The sequence below is a fragment of the Synchytrium microbalum genome (genome assembly GCF_006535985.1).
Source record: "Synchytrium microbalum strain JEL517 chromosome Unknown SmJEL517_scf0070, whole genome shotgun sequence".
NCBI lineage: Eukaryota > Fungi > Chytridiomycota > Chytridiomycetes > Synchytriales > Synchytriaceae > Synchytrium > Synchytrium microbalum.
The window spans coordinates 1-17,299 of NW_022158419.1; the positions used below are offsets into that span (position 1 = coordinate 1).

Below are 17,299 nucleotides of genomic sequence, written 5' to 3' on the forward strand. Positions count from 1 at the left end.
CGACTGACCGCATCTCAACAGGTGTGAGGAATACAGACCAGAAATTTGGTCCTGCGAGTACTTCCATAGCGGAGGCGGCTATCACTCCTATATTTCTGATACAATATGACTAACAAGAAACCTAAACCCCAAGAATAATCCACTTCCGGGCCTATTAGTTAGTGACGTGGTTCCTAGGAATTCATTGTCTCCATGCTCGGCTCTCAGACAGTCCTGACAGGCATCGTAGTACTTTGGTTTTGATATGTCTGCGGGCAGAATGACATTGTCCGGAGTAAGAGAACGCTCCATGAGCAGTTGTGACGGTGTGGGAGGCTCGATTTTCGAGGGTGATCGAGAACATAATGGCATGGCAGAATGGAAGTCCAGAGCAAGAGCACAAAAGATACTGTGCCAAAACCTTGTTTGATTGTTTCCTTGGACCAGCAGCTTCGTGACTTGCACGTGTAAAGCAGCCAGCTCAACAACTTGTGTCGCGAATGGAGGAGGACTAAGATCTTCGAAAAGAACGGTATCTTCCATATTCTCACCTCATTTGGCACGTGGCTGATATTCGTAAGACGCGTCGTTAACAGAGTGGGACGCGAATACAAAACCCAACAAAATCCATCTATCTAGGTCTGATGTAGATACCCACCATTCAAAATCTTGACTTGCGTTAGCAGCTGGCAAAAGAATCACGAAGTTTTACATTCAATGGCAATATGAGTCCTCTTAAATCGGGTTCTAACTTGTTATTGGAGCCCGCCGTCAAACTGAAACAAACTTATTTAGACTTTCAAGTTGCCGCAATCAGAAATACAGAGAAACAAACCACGGTGACAAGACCATTTGATAACATGAGTCCCATTGTATTCAATCAAATGTCATATTTGATGTACGATAGTAGCTAATGAGGTGAACAGTTTTCGTTGAAAAGACGGTTGTGCTGAGAAGAACCAGCTTGCTACTGACTTTGATTTTGAAAAGCTTCGTGATATCAAGGGTCCCTGGATATAAGGGCCAACGGATCGAAACTTGGACGGCCAATTGTGAACCACTAAATGCATCCAAGCTGGTGAATATTCTATGACGATTGATCGGGACAATATTTCTTTCCGCATGTTCGAGCGTAGTAAGGCCATACTGAGGTCCTTCACGGTGCTGGCAAGCTTGGAACAATCGAAGCCTTTCAGGAACCCAGGACTGCCAGCAGGACTGTTTAAACCCTCTTCCATATGTTGAAATTCGCGACAGGTGTAAGCAACAAAACACTAAGAACCATATTATTAACTTGTGCAGTAAACTTTTTTATTTTTTTACAGTTCTATGGTTGCGATGCCAATATATTGAGGATCTCGTTTAATCGACTAATTGGAACAAAAAAAATATTAGTACACATCAATGACATTCCGTCACAATCATCTTCTCTCAGCTACGAACCTTCTTCCATCTTTGATTCAGCAGTAGCCTCTTCAAGAGGTGGCAAGTCATCAGTTTCCATGGCAGCCTCTTCTTCACCATCATCTTCAATACTGAGACCCAACTTGATCATTCGGTGGATACGAGACGAGAAGCCAGATGGATCATCAAGAGTAAATCCAGATGACAAGAGAGCAGTTTCAAACAACAAGTAGGTCAAATCCTTGACTGTCTTGTCATTCTTGTCGTGTTCAACCTTTGTTCGCAACGACTTGATGATGGCATTGGTAGGGTTGATTTCAAGAGTCTTTTTCGAGGCCATGTAGTTGGACATGGATGAATCGCGGAGGGCTTGGGCTTTCATGATACGCTCCATGTTGGCAGACCATCCATATTGACCAGTTACCAAGACACATGGTGAGTTGGCAATTCTGTTGGAGATGACTACCTTTTCTACTCGATCACCCAACAATTCCTTGATTTGTTTGCATAGAGGCTCGTATGTAGACTTTTGGAGTAATATGGGTATGGTGTGAGATAGCGCTTTGACGGTTTCCTGAGCGTGATCAAACATATTGATTTTTTACCTTGAGTTCTTCGAATGTTTTCTTTTCCTCTTCATCTTCTTCCATTTCCAATCCTTCCTTGGTAGCACTCATCAACTTCTTGCCGTCGTATTCTTTCAATTGTTGGATGGCGTATTCTAACGGATTGTATGAGGCAAACTGTCAGTAAGACAAACGCAAGAGAACCAAGCCCTTCCTTCCATCGCAACATAGTCATAGACTCAAGTCATTGCGCTACACGATACAAAACTCACCATCAATGGGGTCGACCATGTACAAAACTTCGTAGCCCTTCTTTTTCAAGACTTCGAGGAATGGAGAGTTCTCAACAGCAGCCTTGGATTCACCAGTAATGTAGCTAAACAGAGGTCAATGTCAATATTTTGTGATGTATCCCCACAACCAAACAATACAAACAACAACGTCAACAGACATCCCAACTTACTAGATGAATTGTTGCTTCTCGCTCATACGAGTAATGTAGTCCTTCAAGGAAGTAGCTTCATCACCAGATTTGGTTGAGTGGTAACGTAATAAATCAGCCAACTTGTTACGGTTGGTGGCGTCTTCGTGGACACCGAGCTTCAAGTTCTTGGCAAAGGACTCGTAGAACTTGGCAAAGTTCTCCTTGTCTTCAGCGATTTCGGTAAACATTTCAATACATTTCTTCACAAGATTCTTTCTAATGACTTTGAGAATCTTGTTTTGTTGAAGCATTTCACGAGAAATGTTCAATGGCAAGTCTTCAGAGTCGACCAAACCCTGTTGAGATAGAAAATGCAATGCGTGAATAAAGGCTGCCATGAATATCGATCACGACAAAAAAAACTGCAGGTAGAGCCAGACCATACCTTGACAAAGTTGAGCCATTCAGGAATCAACTCATCACAGTCATCCATAATGAATACACGACGGACATATAGTTTAATGTTGTTTCGTTTCTTCTTTTGTTCGAAGAGATCGAATGGAGCACGTTTAGGGACATACAAAATGGCTCTGAATTCGAGTTGACCTTCGACAGAGAAGTGCTTGACTGCCAGATGCTCTTCCCAATCGTTGGTCAAAGCCTTGTAGAATGCACCATATTCGTCGGCGGTGATGTCATCTGGATTACGAGTCCAGATTGGTTTGGTCTAATGTGTAGATCATATGAGATTTAGATGATGCAACGTATGAGTTCATGTAGTGCGAACCAGGGCAGTGGCAAAGAGTCATAGAAGGAGGATAAACGCAACGAAACTTGCCTTGTTGAGCTCTTCAGTTTCCTTCTTCATTTCCTTGACCTTCTTGGTCTTTTTCTTGTCGGCATCTTCATCGACTTCTTCAATCTTTGGCTTGGATTCTTCATCTTCAGCTTTTTCTTCTTCAGTTTCTTCGACTTCCTTTTCAACCTAAAGATGGTAAATACAGATTAGTCTCTGAATAAGGACATGACTGAAGATGGGCAACAATAATATTTGGGTCACAAAATCTAAGGCGCGCAACAAAGCCCTTGTACAAAACTGCTGCATTTACCTCCTTGGTAACCTCCAACTGAATTGGGTACCCAATGAATTCAGAGTGACGCTTAACAATTTCCTTGATCTTCTTCTCTTCCAAGTATTCAAGCTGGTCATCCTTCATGTAGAGACGCATGACAGATCCACGACCAATAGGTTCGTTGATGGTGTCACGGGTGATGGTGAAGGTACCACCGGCAGCAGATTCCCAAATGTATTGTTCGTCGTCATTGTGCTTGGTGATAACTTGGACCTTGTCAGCAACGAGGTAGGCCGAGTAGAAACCGACACCGAATTGACCAATCATGGAAATATCGGCACCGGAAGATAGGGCTTCCATGAAGGCCTTTGTTCCGGATTTGGCAATGGTACCCAAGTTGTTTACCAAGTCGGCCTTGGTCATACCGATACCTAGTAGGAGGAATGGGTATTTGTAAGTGATTATGTGGTTGAGAACGAATTATTGCTCGTGTTCGACAAACTAGTACTCGACCGAGACACGAGCAAAAAACAGACCGATAAAGTCCTTCATGTAACTCACCAGTATCACGAATGTTGAGAATCTTGTTTTCCTTGTCAGGTGTGATTCGAATATATAATTCTCGTTCAGAGTCCAATTCACTTGGATCAGTGAGAGACTTGTAACGGATCTTGTCCAGAGCATCACTGGCGTTGGAGATCAATTCACGTAAGAAGATTTCCTTGTTACTATTTGGATTTTGAATTGATTAGTTATATTACATGAATGAATGATGGGTTGTGATGTTGGATGGATGGAAGCGTAACTCACCTGTAGAATGTGTTGATGATCAACGACATGAGCTAGATAATGAATCTGGTGAGTATAGTGGTTGCAGGAGCACGAACTGATAAAGGACACTATTAACAGCATATTTGCAATATTCGTCTGCATTGAGCTGGTTCAGTAGTCACAGCAGGACTGCAGCTCGCAGAACTTCTTTGCCACATGTTCCATCCCTTTCTTTCAAGCATCGAGCCACTCGCTTCCAAGATTTATGATTCCAATATAATATGGAATTATAATCAATGACAGATCTGTTGTTTTGAAGCGTACAGCCTGCACCATTCCCCAAAAACATCAAAATGTTTTGAGGGTCTGAGTCTTGCAATTTACCTGAGAAATCTCAGCCTGGAAGGCAAAAGATTCACTTTCCGACATGATTTTATATCTGTTTTTTATATGCTAGTGTGGAGTTTCCTATTAGATATAATTGGGTAGGAAATGTTAGCTCTCGATTTTTCAACTTTTTTTTGTTGGTGCATTTGAATAAGCAAAGCTTTGTGAAAAAAGCAAGAAGCTGCAGGAATTAGACAATGGAAGTGATATTTACCTGTTATACGATGTTTTTCTCTCTCTAGTTGCTTGGAGTAAGCGTCAAGAGTTTGAATGAAGCGAGGAGGAGACGAAGTGGTTTGACGAAAGAAAACTGTCAAGATGTTCGACGAGGTTCGATGAGCTTCATGAGCAACAAACAGACATGATCCAAGAGGAGAAATCCAAGTATAATTAACGTATAGCTACGCGTACTAAAATACAAGACAGCATTTTAGTCAAGTCTCTAATGATACTGTTACGTGATTGCCAATAATGTGAATTTCGTCCACCCAGAGGTCCAAGCAATCGCTGTCCAAAACTACAAGCCATTCCTTTCAATAAGTAATGGAACGTATCGGCTTATTGATCTGCTCAATTCTTCATGTTTCAAGTCTGACACGTCCCATCTTCACATCTTCATACACACTTTTTCAGCTCAGTGGAGACGCCCAATAATGATAAACCGAATCGTCAACCAGGCCGTACAAAAGCACATCATAGAAACGGTAAGCCCATATATCTCACCCTCACTTCCATTGTCATACTATCTTTCCTGATTTCTGAGCTCTGGAACACACTGTTTCTTCCCATTTGTCATATTGTAAAGGCTCGATATCAATCGTATCTCCCATTCAAATGCGTTTGATCTCTCTTTCAGCCCTCAGACATCCACAAATTGAACAACCTTTCTCACCCAACATTTACAACTTTTTACATTACTACACTAGCTGGCAAACAACCCGTACTTTCAGCGTTTTGCTGCTAGCACTCATGACAAGGTATCTGAATTGGCAAAGAAACGATTGGAGCTCACCGACCACATCACTGAAAAGTCGGTCGATCAGTTGGGAAAACATGGGCATCGTGCTGAAATGGTATGTATCTTGAAGGCTATCAGCCACTTAGCCCGTTGACTTCGATTTTCTAACCTTCGCTCTTATCTCTAAACAGTTCCTGAGAGCCTATGCAGATGAATTACGGCAAGCCTTCAACAAACTCAAGAAATGATACCCACAACCCCTAACAACAACACTCTTGTACATATAAATTGGCAACCTTCTAGTATTTTCATCTCATCAAATATAATATGTTCAATCTTGTAGCAGAAACAATCTCACATGGTTCTATACACACAAACACAACAAGGAATTATAGCTAGTCCCTTCCCACCAGTCCCCACAGCATCAAGACACCAGCACCACCACCACCACAGCAATCACAATAGCAACAATAAGCATCAAACAACACATCCTAGCTCGAGCATTCTTCTGATACTTGGATGCCGTCCTCAGTTCTCCAGTGGCATTCTCCATGTTGATGGCGGTTGCTGATACATTCGATTCAATATTGTCTAAGAGTGAGAGATAAGAAAGGTTAGATTTATTAATAGAGGCGATTTTTTTCCCTCATCCATCCGACAACCAAACTCACCAAGCATATAACCCTGCTCATGAACAAGTGTCCCCAAATCCCGAAATATTTCATTCACTTCAGCAATCGATCTTTCAATCTCTTGCACCTCAACTTCTCGTTCTGCAATCAAGGCCTCACTATACTCGACTTCGTTATCTAGTGCTCGAATTTGTTTGAGTTTCTGTGTTTGGCTGGTTCCCAGTAACGGCGCATCTTCCGTCAAATCTTCGTCTTCCTTGAATGGATCACTAATAAAGGGTTGGTGTGGTGAGATTACATGATGCTGCGAAAAAAAACCACAGAAAAAGGGAAGCAACACACGTTCAAGATTACAAAACCACACATACATCATGCCTCGATCATGAGCAGCCTTAGCCCTCGCAACAAACTCTCTCGACTTTTCAGCCACGAATTTGGATACAGATTGGAAGCGTCCCAACACTTGTTCAAAGTCGCGTTGGAGTTTCTGTTGTGCCATTTTGCGATTCCTCTGGATAGCAAAGAGTAGAGTCAGTATATGAGTGTTTGAGGCTTAACAAGAGACATGAACAAAAATAGCTCATTGTAAATGTGACTACAACACATAGTTACGTACTCCCTCAAACGAATTGGCATCTTCACTTCCAACCATGACTTTCAGATCTTGGCTTGTCTGCTTCACCATATCTCGAGTATCCTCCACCAATCCATGTCTAAATCATAAACATCGTCAATGAATGTTTGTGGAATGAACAAAACATAAACAAAGTACAGCGGCAATAGAATCAACAGCTCTGATCGTAAAAAGTCCACCAACTTACAATTTCTGACGCAAATCAGGCGTATCCCTACTTCCACCAAGCAAACCAGCCAACTTTTGAATAGATGCCACATTGTTTGATATCTGAAATACGACATGGGATGTTCGATCAATGTTTCGTGGATCTGGCTCTATGTAAATGCATAGTTTTCTTCGTCAGCTTTGTTGAAAGGAAAACGTTCAAAGCATTTGCGGTTTCAAAAGTGTTGATGTTTGTTGAATAGAAGTGGAATTTTACCTATAAGGAGTAAGGGAGAGAGTGTGTTAATATGTAATTTACATGCCGATATCGAGAGGCGACTGTGTATTATATGTACCAAAGTCACGAAGTCCAGTTGCAGACGGATTGTTTCCTCCTCCTCGTTCATTCAAATTAAACGTAAATTGCCTTGGATTTGCTGAACTCGCAGCTGCGGATCGACCATCGAAGTCTCCAAATGACATCTTTGGAAGGTAAAATTGTCTCTTACTCCCCTTTACTTTCTCACACGTTGTTTCGAAAATGGAAGTTTGGCGGATGCAGACACGTCACGATACCAGCTGGCTAACCGTGCTCAAACAACATATACAAATATCGATTCATTTTAATGATTGTTTGGAAACTAGCACTATACAAAAAAAAGGTAAAACTACATGATTTATTTTTTGGTGTTTTGTTGGGTTTTAGAGCAAGGGAAGAGCTTGTTGCAAAAAGGCACAAAACTGGATTTTGATTCGACTAATTTATAGACAGGATAGCTTGTATCTACTTCTTGGACATGGAGTGTGACCATTTCTTGTCCTGAATAAAATGGCATATGTCAGCATTTGAGCACAAAACAGTTTCGGTGATCTAAATGCATGAATAAGGCATACCAAATGATAGGTGTCAGATGTGGTGCTAAATGACGGTCGTCTCACGTAGGGAGTGCCAGGAGGACTACCAGAAGCGGGAGTAGTTGAGGGGGACGTGTTGTCAGATGAGTTGGAGACGCTGTTTCTGCGGCTCTGGTTTTGCAGCGCTGCTACGCCGACCATGATAGACGTTCCCATTATAACGGCAGCCGAAGACATTATTGCTTATTTAGGTATCGGACTTGGTATTTGTTATCTAAGAAAACGGCAATGCAGAATAAGTCAACTGACTGGTGTGTTGTAGCGAGTTCGTTTGAGAGGCAAGCATAACAACGACAAACAGTTCCGGCACACGAGCACTTACTAGTAGTATGGATATGTACGATTCACGCTCTTTCTTGGTCGTTCCAGTGTTGTGTGTGAGTGGGGTGCAGAAAAGAAAACATGTGATAGATCCCAAGTCTCCACCCAAAAAACCATACGCATAAATGTACCAAAATCAGCATAAAATCCATCAATTGTTGCGTTTCTAAAACTACTAGTGTATATACAAGCTAATGATACCTCAAAGATCAGCGCAAAATCACGTCCAACGTCTGCTGGAAGAGGGGCAACAATTCAGGAGCACGTGATTTCGCAGTTACAGATAAGGCTGTTGGTTGCATCGTCATCTCGGCCACTACTAGTGCACCGTTAGATAATTTGGCAACTGCTCTGAAGATCTAGACAAAAGAAAAGTGATTGGTCAAAACATGGTGTCGCGAAAATCCAAGCACATGTCAGCACAAGCAGAAAAAAACAGCAAGAACAGAAACAGTGAGTGTAGACGGTCGCTCACTGAAGGACTAGGAGGCCCAACTACGAAAATATTCCCTCGTCTCAACTTGTTGGCAACATCAGATATCGCAAATCCACCAAGTGCGAAACTGCTTGATGGCACAGTCACATCAGCCCACTGACTACTGAACGCATTCGTATCAACAGATGCACCATCCTCTCCAAATAGCGCATACAAGGGAACCATGGCGTTAAAGTAAAACACTCCTAGATTATCCTTGATGGCGACCTGAAGCAAATTCACGGGTTCCATTTTTTGCACATTGCCAGTTGCACTCAATGCCAGACTGACTTCTGCGACACCATTGGGTGATATGGTTGGTACTACCAGCGGAGCAGCGTTCGTCAATGCAAACCTATTAAAGGACTATGTAAGAGATTGATCTTTTTTTCGCAATAGCTCTTAAACAGAAGAGCAAAGTATACTCACGAGTTGACATTGAATTGAATAGCGAAATCAAATAATGGAGTTGGAGAACGGTTTGCAAAGCTCAAATCCATATATGGTACACCATTACTTCACGAAAATTTAGTATCAGCGATGCATCACTAAACAAAAAAAAGCAGACATCCAAATGTTATTTCACAACTCACCGTCTGACAAAAGCACCACTTAAATCCAACCCCTGAGCTGTAGCAGCAGTCAATAGTGGTACTTTGGGTGGCACGAATGGCTGCGTAACAGCAGCAGCTGGTGATGCTACCGACGATCCCATCAAATTGGCTCCTCCAAACGGTGGACTTGATCCAAACATGGCCATACCACCACCAGAAGCAGGCGATAGTTTATTGCTAGTTGGATTGATAGACAGACCTTGCATACCACCACCAAGACTCTGCATTCCACCCATTGATGGCATCATGGATGGTCCTGAATCTAGACCCAATAAATCATCTAAACCACCTTTAGATTGTTGTTGTTGCTGTGGTGGTGGAGCCGACATGTTGTGGCTGGGTGGTGATGACATCATTCCCATCATTCCTTGTGGTGAAATATTATTGTTGACTACTGGAGATGCAGGTTGTTCACTGCCAAAGTCCAAGTCTAATAAATCTCCAATGGTGGTCTTCTTGGATGATGTTGCGACTCCACTGATAGCGCCTAGCTCATCTGGTGAGACTAGATCGTCTCCTCCTTCTTCTACATCACTATATAGATGATAGAGATTATGTGAGTGGACCACACAAGCAAAAAAGCAGTTGAAATCAAAAGATGCGTCAAACGCAACCCCCAACACCTGTCTTAATTTTCCATCGACACTTACTCCTCACGAACGGTCTGAATCTGAATTGAAGTACCACCAAATTGGGATGAGGGCTTGTGGTATACAGAGGCCAGTGTCGCGATATTGATGATGAGGTCGTCCAACAAAGTTTCACTGACAGTGGTATCTGCTTCTATAGGTGGTTTTTCTGATATAACGACAGCCTAAATTTCAATTTGTTTTGGTTAGGATGGAACAAATCGCCGACAAAAAAATCAGAATAAATATCGTAAAGAATTGATTTGCACTCAAAGATATTCACCTTGGCTGCTTGAGGACTAGTAGACAACAAACGCCAATACACAAATGCACGATCCCGGATATCTGGATTATCGACAGACTGTGTCGCAGTTTGCAAAACCTTGTGTACCATGTCTTGAGCCATAGCTGGCTTTCTCAAAAAGAGTTTGACAGCGGCTGTCAATAATTGTAGTTGCACCTAGAATTTTCAACAAGTCAAAATGCGAATTGAGTCCAGTCCAAAAAATAATTGAGTCCACGATGCTCACAAGAGCTTGGATTTGGACTCCGTCGGAGCTTTTTTTTGTTGCTGTATGAAGTTTGAAAACGAAGTGCTTACTGTAGCATTCTCTTCCTTGAAATTTTCCAAAAATCCTTCCAACAACTCGTCAGCATTCTCAATCCTTTCAGCATATTCTCCAATAATCCAGATCAACGATGCTTTGGCTTCTGGTTCATCGAGAGAATCCAAGTTCTCACAGAGAGACGGTATGATACCTTCATACTTGTGTGGATACTTTCGGAAAACATCCTAAGAATACGGGATGTATTCAGAATGGGGAGGGATGCATGAAGACGTTAAATTGCTAATGTTGCAAAGCAGCCCCTGCTCCGACACGTATCGAGGCTTTTTTGGCATTTTACCTTCATGACAATAATAGCCTCCTGAACGACATAATTAACCTTTGTCTTGATCAATTCCAACAAGACATTCACACATCGTTCTGAAGCAGAATCAATCTTGATGGCACATCTTCCAATAGCACGCACAGATTTACGCACAAAATCGACATCGACTTCGTTAGCATATTCTCTCAATTCTGACAAGACTTGATCAATGTTGACATCAGTGGCCAGTTTGATGATAACCTCTAGTTTTTCGAGTTTGACGTATGGTGGATCATTGTATTTTGTGAAGAAGACTCTCATTTCCTGTGAGAGGACGTCTGGTCGTTTTTGGAGAATGAGGTTGATGTTTCGTAGTGCCACGTATTGGAGTTCAGGTTCAGCAGAGAGGAGAGTGACTAGAAAAAATCGAGTGTTAGCGGAGTAAATGTGTGAACAAACTTTGACATCCAAAGGTGACTGTCGAATAATGTCGTTTATTGCTGACCTAATGGAGGAGCCATCTTTTTGACCACTTGCTTCTGTAAATCGTCTGAAATGTCACTCATGTATACAACCAAGACCTAAAAAAGGGTCTCAAAGCAGTCAGCGAAAAAAATAAGCCAAAGTTTTAATTGCCAATTATACCAACCTTGACAGCACATAAGACTACACTAGCATTAGCGTGTTGTAATCTAGCCAGTACACGCTCGACAATTTCTGCAGCTTCTTTTCCATCACTTGGTTTGTAACTCGCAAGTGAGGTAAGAATGCAGATTTGACCCCATCTAAAATAGAGGCCGAGCTCGAAGTGAGTAAACAGACTGATGCAAGTCGTATTCACGTCGCCATCTTTTTCAATGCTCTCTATATAGTAAGAGCAAAAAAGAAGAGGAAGATATCGACACATACTCTGTGCATTCATTGAGAGCAGCCAACAATTTCGTCAATATGGAAGAGGTGATTGTGAAAATGTCCTTTCTAACAGAGGATTCACTGATTTCGGCCAGAGCAGCGACAGCATTTGCAATGACCTATATGCGAAAAAAGACTGACTTCAGAACAATACAAAATCTTTCCAAGACTATCAATTATATCCTACCATTGGATTTCTATCTGATAGCATTTCTTGCAAGTTCGTAATCAGGCCGTTGTCGATGGCGGTGTTTGGTGAAATATCGAATAATTTTGCAACACAGATGGCAGCTGTCTTTCGAACGTATGGATCATCATCCTATGATAGAGAAAAAAAAGCACGCTCTTGAGTCATGTTGCAATGATGTGGCATATGATCGGCATCCAGCATGATGTCTCAATAAATGCAATCTCTTCATAATCCAATCCGAAACAATTCATTCATGCTTACTCTAAGAGCTTTCTGCAACGGCCCCATGAGATACGCAATAATCTTTTCAGCACGTAGACACCCCATAGTCCTAATCGCCAAAGCCCGAATCAATGGATTTGGATCATCCGAGTCCTTTACAAACGTGTTTACGGCGAGGATGACGAGTTCAGGCTGGGATTTCGCATAGTTGATTAGGTAGAGATATACGAGTTTCTTCAATTCCAAATCTTCAGTCTGCATGTTTTTCACAACGTCAGCAAAGAGAGAGGATACGTCCTTTCCGACGGTCATGTTTGCAATGACTTTTTTGACAGTTTCTTTACGCTTTTCCTTGTATTCCGAGTTGAGGTCTGCCTTTAGTTCAAAGTTCTCGCCTAGAGTGACGTGTTGGGTGGGATGTCAGAGTGTCGATAGTTAGTAAGGAATAAAGATTTGCATGTAAAATGCACGTGGGTTGAGAATTGGCAATGAAATTGGTTGAAGACATGGTATGTTTGGATTGGTCTGGTCAATACGATGAAATGTGTGATTTTGATGGCGCATTGACATGACCAGATACGACAAACAATACAACCTCATCGCAGTCCCATAAATATTTCAATCACTCCCAACAAGACATTCCTTCGCCACAATACAATCATCTCTCACATACCCTTCTTGTTCGTTTGGAAGAATTTGGGAGCTGCAGCCATTTCGACGACTTTGCTAGTAGCTACTTGATAAATACAATGAGTCTAATCTAATCTGGTGCTACAAGACTCGTTCTAGAACTGCTCCTTTCCTAGTTGGCCAATGTTCAAAAAGGAACGAAGGAGTCTCAAGATTAAAAGCACAGGCATTACGAGTGATATTCATTGATTGTCCACGCGATTTTATACAGCTAGTAATCCAATGACGCGTACCAAATGCGTACTTTTGACTTTATATGACTGAAATCTGCAAGTTGCGTTAGATCATCTCGTTTGATTTTGCAGTCACAGTGCGCCAATATGCCCGGAATGAAGAGTAAGTCAACATAATTGTATGTACCAATCGCTTGACCGTATTCCTTTCTGCTGACACTCATAATCCACATCATAGCGTAAGTTCTCAACATTGATGACCAGCATGCATCAAGTGGTGATAATTTGACAACCTAAACTACCTAACCCTCCATCAACATGTACAAGCCGCATATTTGCTTACTGATAAATCTCTTCTCGCAGGATCATATCACTGGCCTTCATACTTGCCACAGGAATATTATTAGTTATTCTGTCTTGCGCACTCTACGCAAACTTTTTACCGTTAACTGTCATATTGTGCTTCTTACTTGCACCAATCCCTAATATCGTCGCAAAGAGAATTGCCGGCTCTGATGGGTTATCTGGTGACTCGAGGTACGCCCTGCTCAACACCAACTACCATCTGTTATTAACTGTCGCTTATTGCAGGGGGGTCTTGGAAGCTGGATATTTCGTAACTTCATTCTTTATTATATCGGGCTCCGCTCTGCCAATCGTCCTAGCTCACGCTGAAAAGGTACTACATCCAATCACACTAGTTCCGCATACCCTCTCAAACACCGCATCCGACATAGATAAACCAGGCAGCCATGATACTATCTTTTATCGGCGGTTTATTGGTCTACTCCACCATTCTTGGATACGTCGCATTTTTTATCGAACCGATCGAGGATACCTATTTTTGACATAACTTTGGCCGAATCTTTTTACACATTGTACAGATATGATTTGCTCTCGCTCTCTCTCCCAACATGAAAAACTCTGAACCCACATCATACAACACAACCTCTGGTTCCAAGCAAACTTGTTCCCAGGGGTTTTTGAACAAGGGTTGGAAGGTTTCACCCCAATCACAAAACTGTTTCGAAAAAGGCCATTATTCGCAAACTCAAAAAATTCACAGTTTTTCGTGTGTTTCGAAGGAGGAAACCAGAAAAATCCATTTACGAAAAATGCCAATGTTGAGCGCAGCTATGGCTGCTAAATCACCAAGTATACACGAGTCGGTCCTCGTCACTTCAAACGTGAATTTAGCTAGCGTTTTGGAAGACCTGACTCCCAAGCCATTCACGTTATCGGAATTCGGAGAATGGCTTAAACGCGAACATTGCGAGGAAAATGTATGTCTTCCGAGGATGTTGGGGTGTTTTCGATTTGTTGTTGAATCACATACCGGAAGGCGGGGGTTGTTTGCTAATGTTTTATTCATCATTCGGCAATGGTGCCTGTTTACATACATAAACTCTAAACAACCTTTGATATCACTCTACTAGCTGGAATTCTGGATGGACTTGCAAAAGTGTAAGGAACGTGACAACCCACCCTTTTCCCCCAAAAACTCACCACCAAACCTACCTCTACAGATCGACACATGGCCGCCACAATGTACCCCGTCCCTCTCCCAGTCGGTTTCGGCAACCGGTGGAGATCAAAATCCCAATCGTCCGTCAAATCATCCATAACCCTGTCCTCGAATCCGACTCTGGCCGAAGCTGGTGGTAGTACCGTGGCTGCATCAGAAGAGCCCGCCAAGGAACCGCTCCGAATGGAAATGGAGAGAATAATCAAGTTGTATATCAATGCTGGTGCGGACAAGGAGCTGAACATCACGGGGAGGATGAGGAAGCAGGTTATACGGGAGGCCATAGATAGGAAGAATTATCGTAAGTGTGGGAGTGGGTGGTGGTGTAGATTCATTGCTGAGAGTTATTAACGGGTCTGGATGTCTCTTTTTCTGCTTCATACATGTGACTCTAACAAACATCAATATAGACCCAGACGTCCTTCGACCGGTTCAGGAAAAGGTGTATGAGTTGGTAAGTCCTCTTCTGCCATGTTTTCCTTCTTTGCAGTGTCAATCACGTATACCTCTTGGATCTGACTACGTTATTCATATCTAGTTGAAGACCAGCTGTTTCCCTAACTTTTACAAGGCTGGTGTTAGCTGGTGTAAGGAAAGAGGTAATTACCGTCGAAACAACACCATACTCCGTCCTTGTTTTTGCACAAATGATTCCAGTTGCTGCAGCTAATACTCGCATTTCAACCACCAGGCATAGTGATGTCTACAGAAGCCGTGGGCAAGAGTAGTGGGGGTTTATAGAGTAATTTCAAAACGCGGAAGATGTGGTGCTGTAATTACAAGATCAAACGTATCAAGAAAGATTATTAAACAAATTGGCCAAGAATTCTTTCTATTAAAAAAATTAGATTCATCGAGTAGAAATCCAATCTAGACGTTCTTCTATTGACATATTTCGTAAATCTGGGACTTTATGTACAGGTTCAGCCAGTACGTGTGTATCATCAGTCGTGTTATCTTCATCTGCATGTTCATTCTCCCCTTCACCCAAAAACATTAGTAGCGGGTCGCCGTCGACAGTTGGGAAAAAGTTCTGTGCGTCGCTGTATAATGAATGTGGCGGAAGTGGTACTGTATGCTTCTCATCGTCCAAATGCTTCTCGAGATCATCCACACTTTGGAAGGGTTGAAGACACGAGAAGCACTTCAGTATGATGAATTGTTTGCGGAGGTAGTTGACTAATGACAAGTTCTGATATACGTCCAGTTCTAATTACAAGGAGGAGATGAGGCGAAAAAAGCACAATTGAAAGACGAAATCGCAGGGATTTCCAACAGCAAGCTCTTTCATCGGCGATTTCTTCAACAAAAATTTCTTAATTACAAGGAACAAGCCGCACCACTTACTCTTACGATGCTCCAACAAATCAAATCCATGCCTCGCCAGCAAATGTTGACAAAGCAATAACGGCGTGTCCTCGACATGTTCACAGAATAAACACATGGTTTGTAGCGATTCTGGTTCATTCCAGTCGTCCCAGTTCCTACACAAAATGAATGCGTTAATGCTAAAAGGTACAAAAAGGGCATGTAGAGATATTCCAATACTCGTCGTCTTCGTCAGCACCACCACCATTCTCCTGCCCCCATCTACTCTCTGTATAATTAACAATATAAAACCGATCATATTCACAACAAGGTCGTAGCTTGAAATGCTTCTTTTTCCTCATGTGGAGACGAAGTACTGTCTGGCCTTTGAAGGTTTTTTCACAGTATAGGCATTGAAGGCTAAAGCAAAAAGACAAGCCAGTTCGAGTAATTGCTTGTGTCGGCTCTACACTGACGCGATTGTTGAATTGTGATACTCACGATGTAAGCTTCCCCTCCAAGATATTCAGGAACTCGTCAAAATAAACGATATTGTCTGCGACTCCGATATTGAGATTGTGTTGGTGCCACATGTGTTCCAGGAGTGATGTGCTAAGAAAGTCGGAGAGTTTAGGAATAAGATTTCGAGTTATTCTAGGTTTCTCTTTTGTCGACAATGCTCACCGATTATCAGGCACGACACGACAAAAGAGACATTTTCGCTTCGTGTCGCGCTCACGTTCATCTTGTTGGACTCGGAGTACCTCTTCAAGGATGGAAGCTTTCAGACGTGTTCTGTCAAAGAGACAAAAAACGTCCGCCAAGTTAATAAGACTGCAGTTTGCCAACGTCAAGCCCGCACACGCGACTGCACACTTCAATAACAAAATCAAAGTTCTTCCTCCAACATACCTCAGCTCAGCATCCCGTGCATCTGCAGCTGATCCAACAATCCTCAACGACTGTCCACCCCCATTCCTCCCACCAGACACAACCAGCTTCACACTCTTATCCTGAATCCGTCTCGCAACATCCACGACATACGCATTAAAGAAATGCACAACCTGATCCACATTGTCAATAATCAAAGCATGCTCTTCTCGTAAATGTTGCGTAGCAGTCTCTAAATCGGTGATGGCCTGAGTTCCAGAGCATTCCAGTGGACATAGGAAGACTGCGTTGAGTGGTGTTATGTCCTTTTTGGGTTTCGTTTGGTGGTTTGCGTCTGTTGCGGATTCTGTGTCGGAGGAGGTGTCGAAAGCTTCGTTGTCTGTATGCGGTTGAGTGAGGTTTTCTGGTGGATACTCTCTTGGATTCATTTACTGAAGAGATGCTTGAAGCGAGCGGTGTTAGATTACGGTTCTGTCAAGCTGGGAAACAAGAGATCAAGATTTCAGAAAAACACAAGGTCAACATAGAAACATCAAGGAAGACGGGTGAAGATATGTTTCCTACGATAAATGCCGGAGTGCAGTTAGGC

At 42.4% G+C, this 17,299-nt stretch overlaps 6 protein-coding genes across 6 annotated transcripts; 2 read left to right on the forward strand and 4 right to left on the reverse strand.

Moving 5' to 3' along the window:
- Positions 1 to 1,414: 1,414 nt before the first annotated feature.
- SmJEL517_g05985 (uncharacterized protein) lies at positions 1,415 to 4,285 on the reverse strand (the record flags this gene model as incomplete). The annotated part of the gene is made up of 9 exons (XM_031171911.1): positions 1,415 to 1,909; positions 1,989 to 2,104; positions 2,222 to 2,325; positions 2,413 to 2,729; positions 2,819 to 3,100; positions 3,203 to 3,358; positions 3,483 to 3,877; positions 4,008 to 4,174; positions 4,257 to 4,285. The coding sequence occupies 9 exons, from the start codon at positions 4,283 to 4,285 to the stop codon at positions 1,415 to 1,417; spliced, it is 2,061 nt and encodes a 686-aa protein (XP_031022091.1).
- A 972-nt stretch (positions 4,286 to 5,257) lies between these two features.
- Positions 5,258 to 5,810, forward strand: SmJEL517_g05986 (uncharacterized protein; the record flags this gene model as incomplete). The annotated part of the gene is made up of 3 exons (XM_031171912.1): positions 5,258 to 5,308; positions 5,531 to 5,677; positions 5,754 to 5,810. The coding sequence occupies 3 exons, from the start codon at positions 5,258 to 5,260 to the stop codon at positions 5,808 to 5,810; spliced, it is 255 nt and encodes an 84-aa protein (XP_031022093.1).
- Positions 5,811 to 5,986: 176 nt separating this feature from the next.
- Positions 5,987 to 7,458, reverse strand: SmJEL517_g05987 (uncharacterized protein; the record flags this gene model as incomplete). Its single annotated transcript, XM_031171913.1, has 6 exons — positions 5,987 to 6,153; positions 6,234 to 6,463; positions 6,563 to 6,705; positions 6,811 to 6,907; positions 7,016 to 7,145; positions 7,332 to 7,458. The coding sequence occupies 6 exons, from the start codon at positions 7,456 to 7,458 to the stop codon at positions 5,987 to 5,989; spliced, it is 894 nt and encodes a 297-aa protein (XP_031022092.1).
- A 962-nt stretch (positions 7,459 to 8,420) lies between these two features.
- Positions 8,421 to 12,836, reverse strand: SmJEL517_g05988 (uncharacterized protein; the record flags this gene model as incomplete). Its single annotated transcript, XM_031171914.1, has 14 exons — positions 8,421 to 8,570; positions 8,687 to 9,041; positions 9,116 to 9,202; positions 9,280 to 9,834; positions 9,951 to 10,114; positions 10,213 to 10,389; positions 10,531 to 10,722; positions 10,836 to 11,215; positions 11,305 to 11,380; positions 11,449 to 11,584; positions 11,709 to 11,830; positions 11,899 to 12,030; positions 12,163 to 12,518; positions 12,797 to 12,836. The coding sequence occupies 14 exons, from the start codon at positions 12,834 to 12,836 to the stop codon at positions 8,421 to 8,423; spliced, it is 2,922 nt and encodes a 973-aa protein (XP_031022095.1).
- A 297-nt stretch (positions 12,837 to 13,133) lies between these two features.
- Positions 13,134 to 13,834, forward strand: SmJEL517_g05989 (uncharacterized protein; the record flags this gene model as incomplete). Its single annotated transcript, XM_031171915.1, has 4 exons — positions 13,134 to 13,149; positions 13,382 to 13,523; positions 13,578 to 13,665; positions 13,724 to 13,834. 4 exons carry the CDS (start codon positions 13,134 to 13,136, stop codon positions 13,832 to 13,834), a joined length of 357 nt encoding a protein of 118 aa, XP_031022094.1.
- A 1,527-nt stretch (positions 13,835 to 15,361) lies between these two features.
- Positions 15,362 to 17,138, reverse strand: SmJEL517_g05990 (uncharacterized protein; the record flags this gene model as incomplete). Its single annotated transcript, XM_031171916.1, has 6 exons — positions 15,362 to 15,720; positions 15,859 to 15,995; positions 16,060 to 16,239; positions 16,321 to 16,431; positions 16,504 to 16,614; positions 16,732 to 17,138. The coding sequence occupies 6 exons, from the start codon at positions 17,136 to 17,138 to the stop codon at positions 15,362 to 15,364; spliced, it is 1,305 nt and encodes a 434-aa protein (XP_031022107.1).
- Between the last annotated feature and the right edge of the window lie 161 nt (positions 17,139 to 17,299).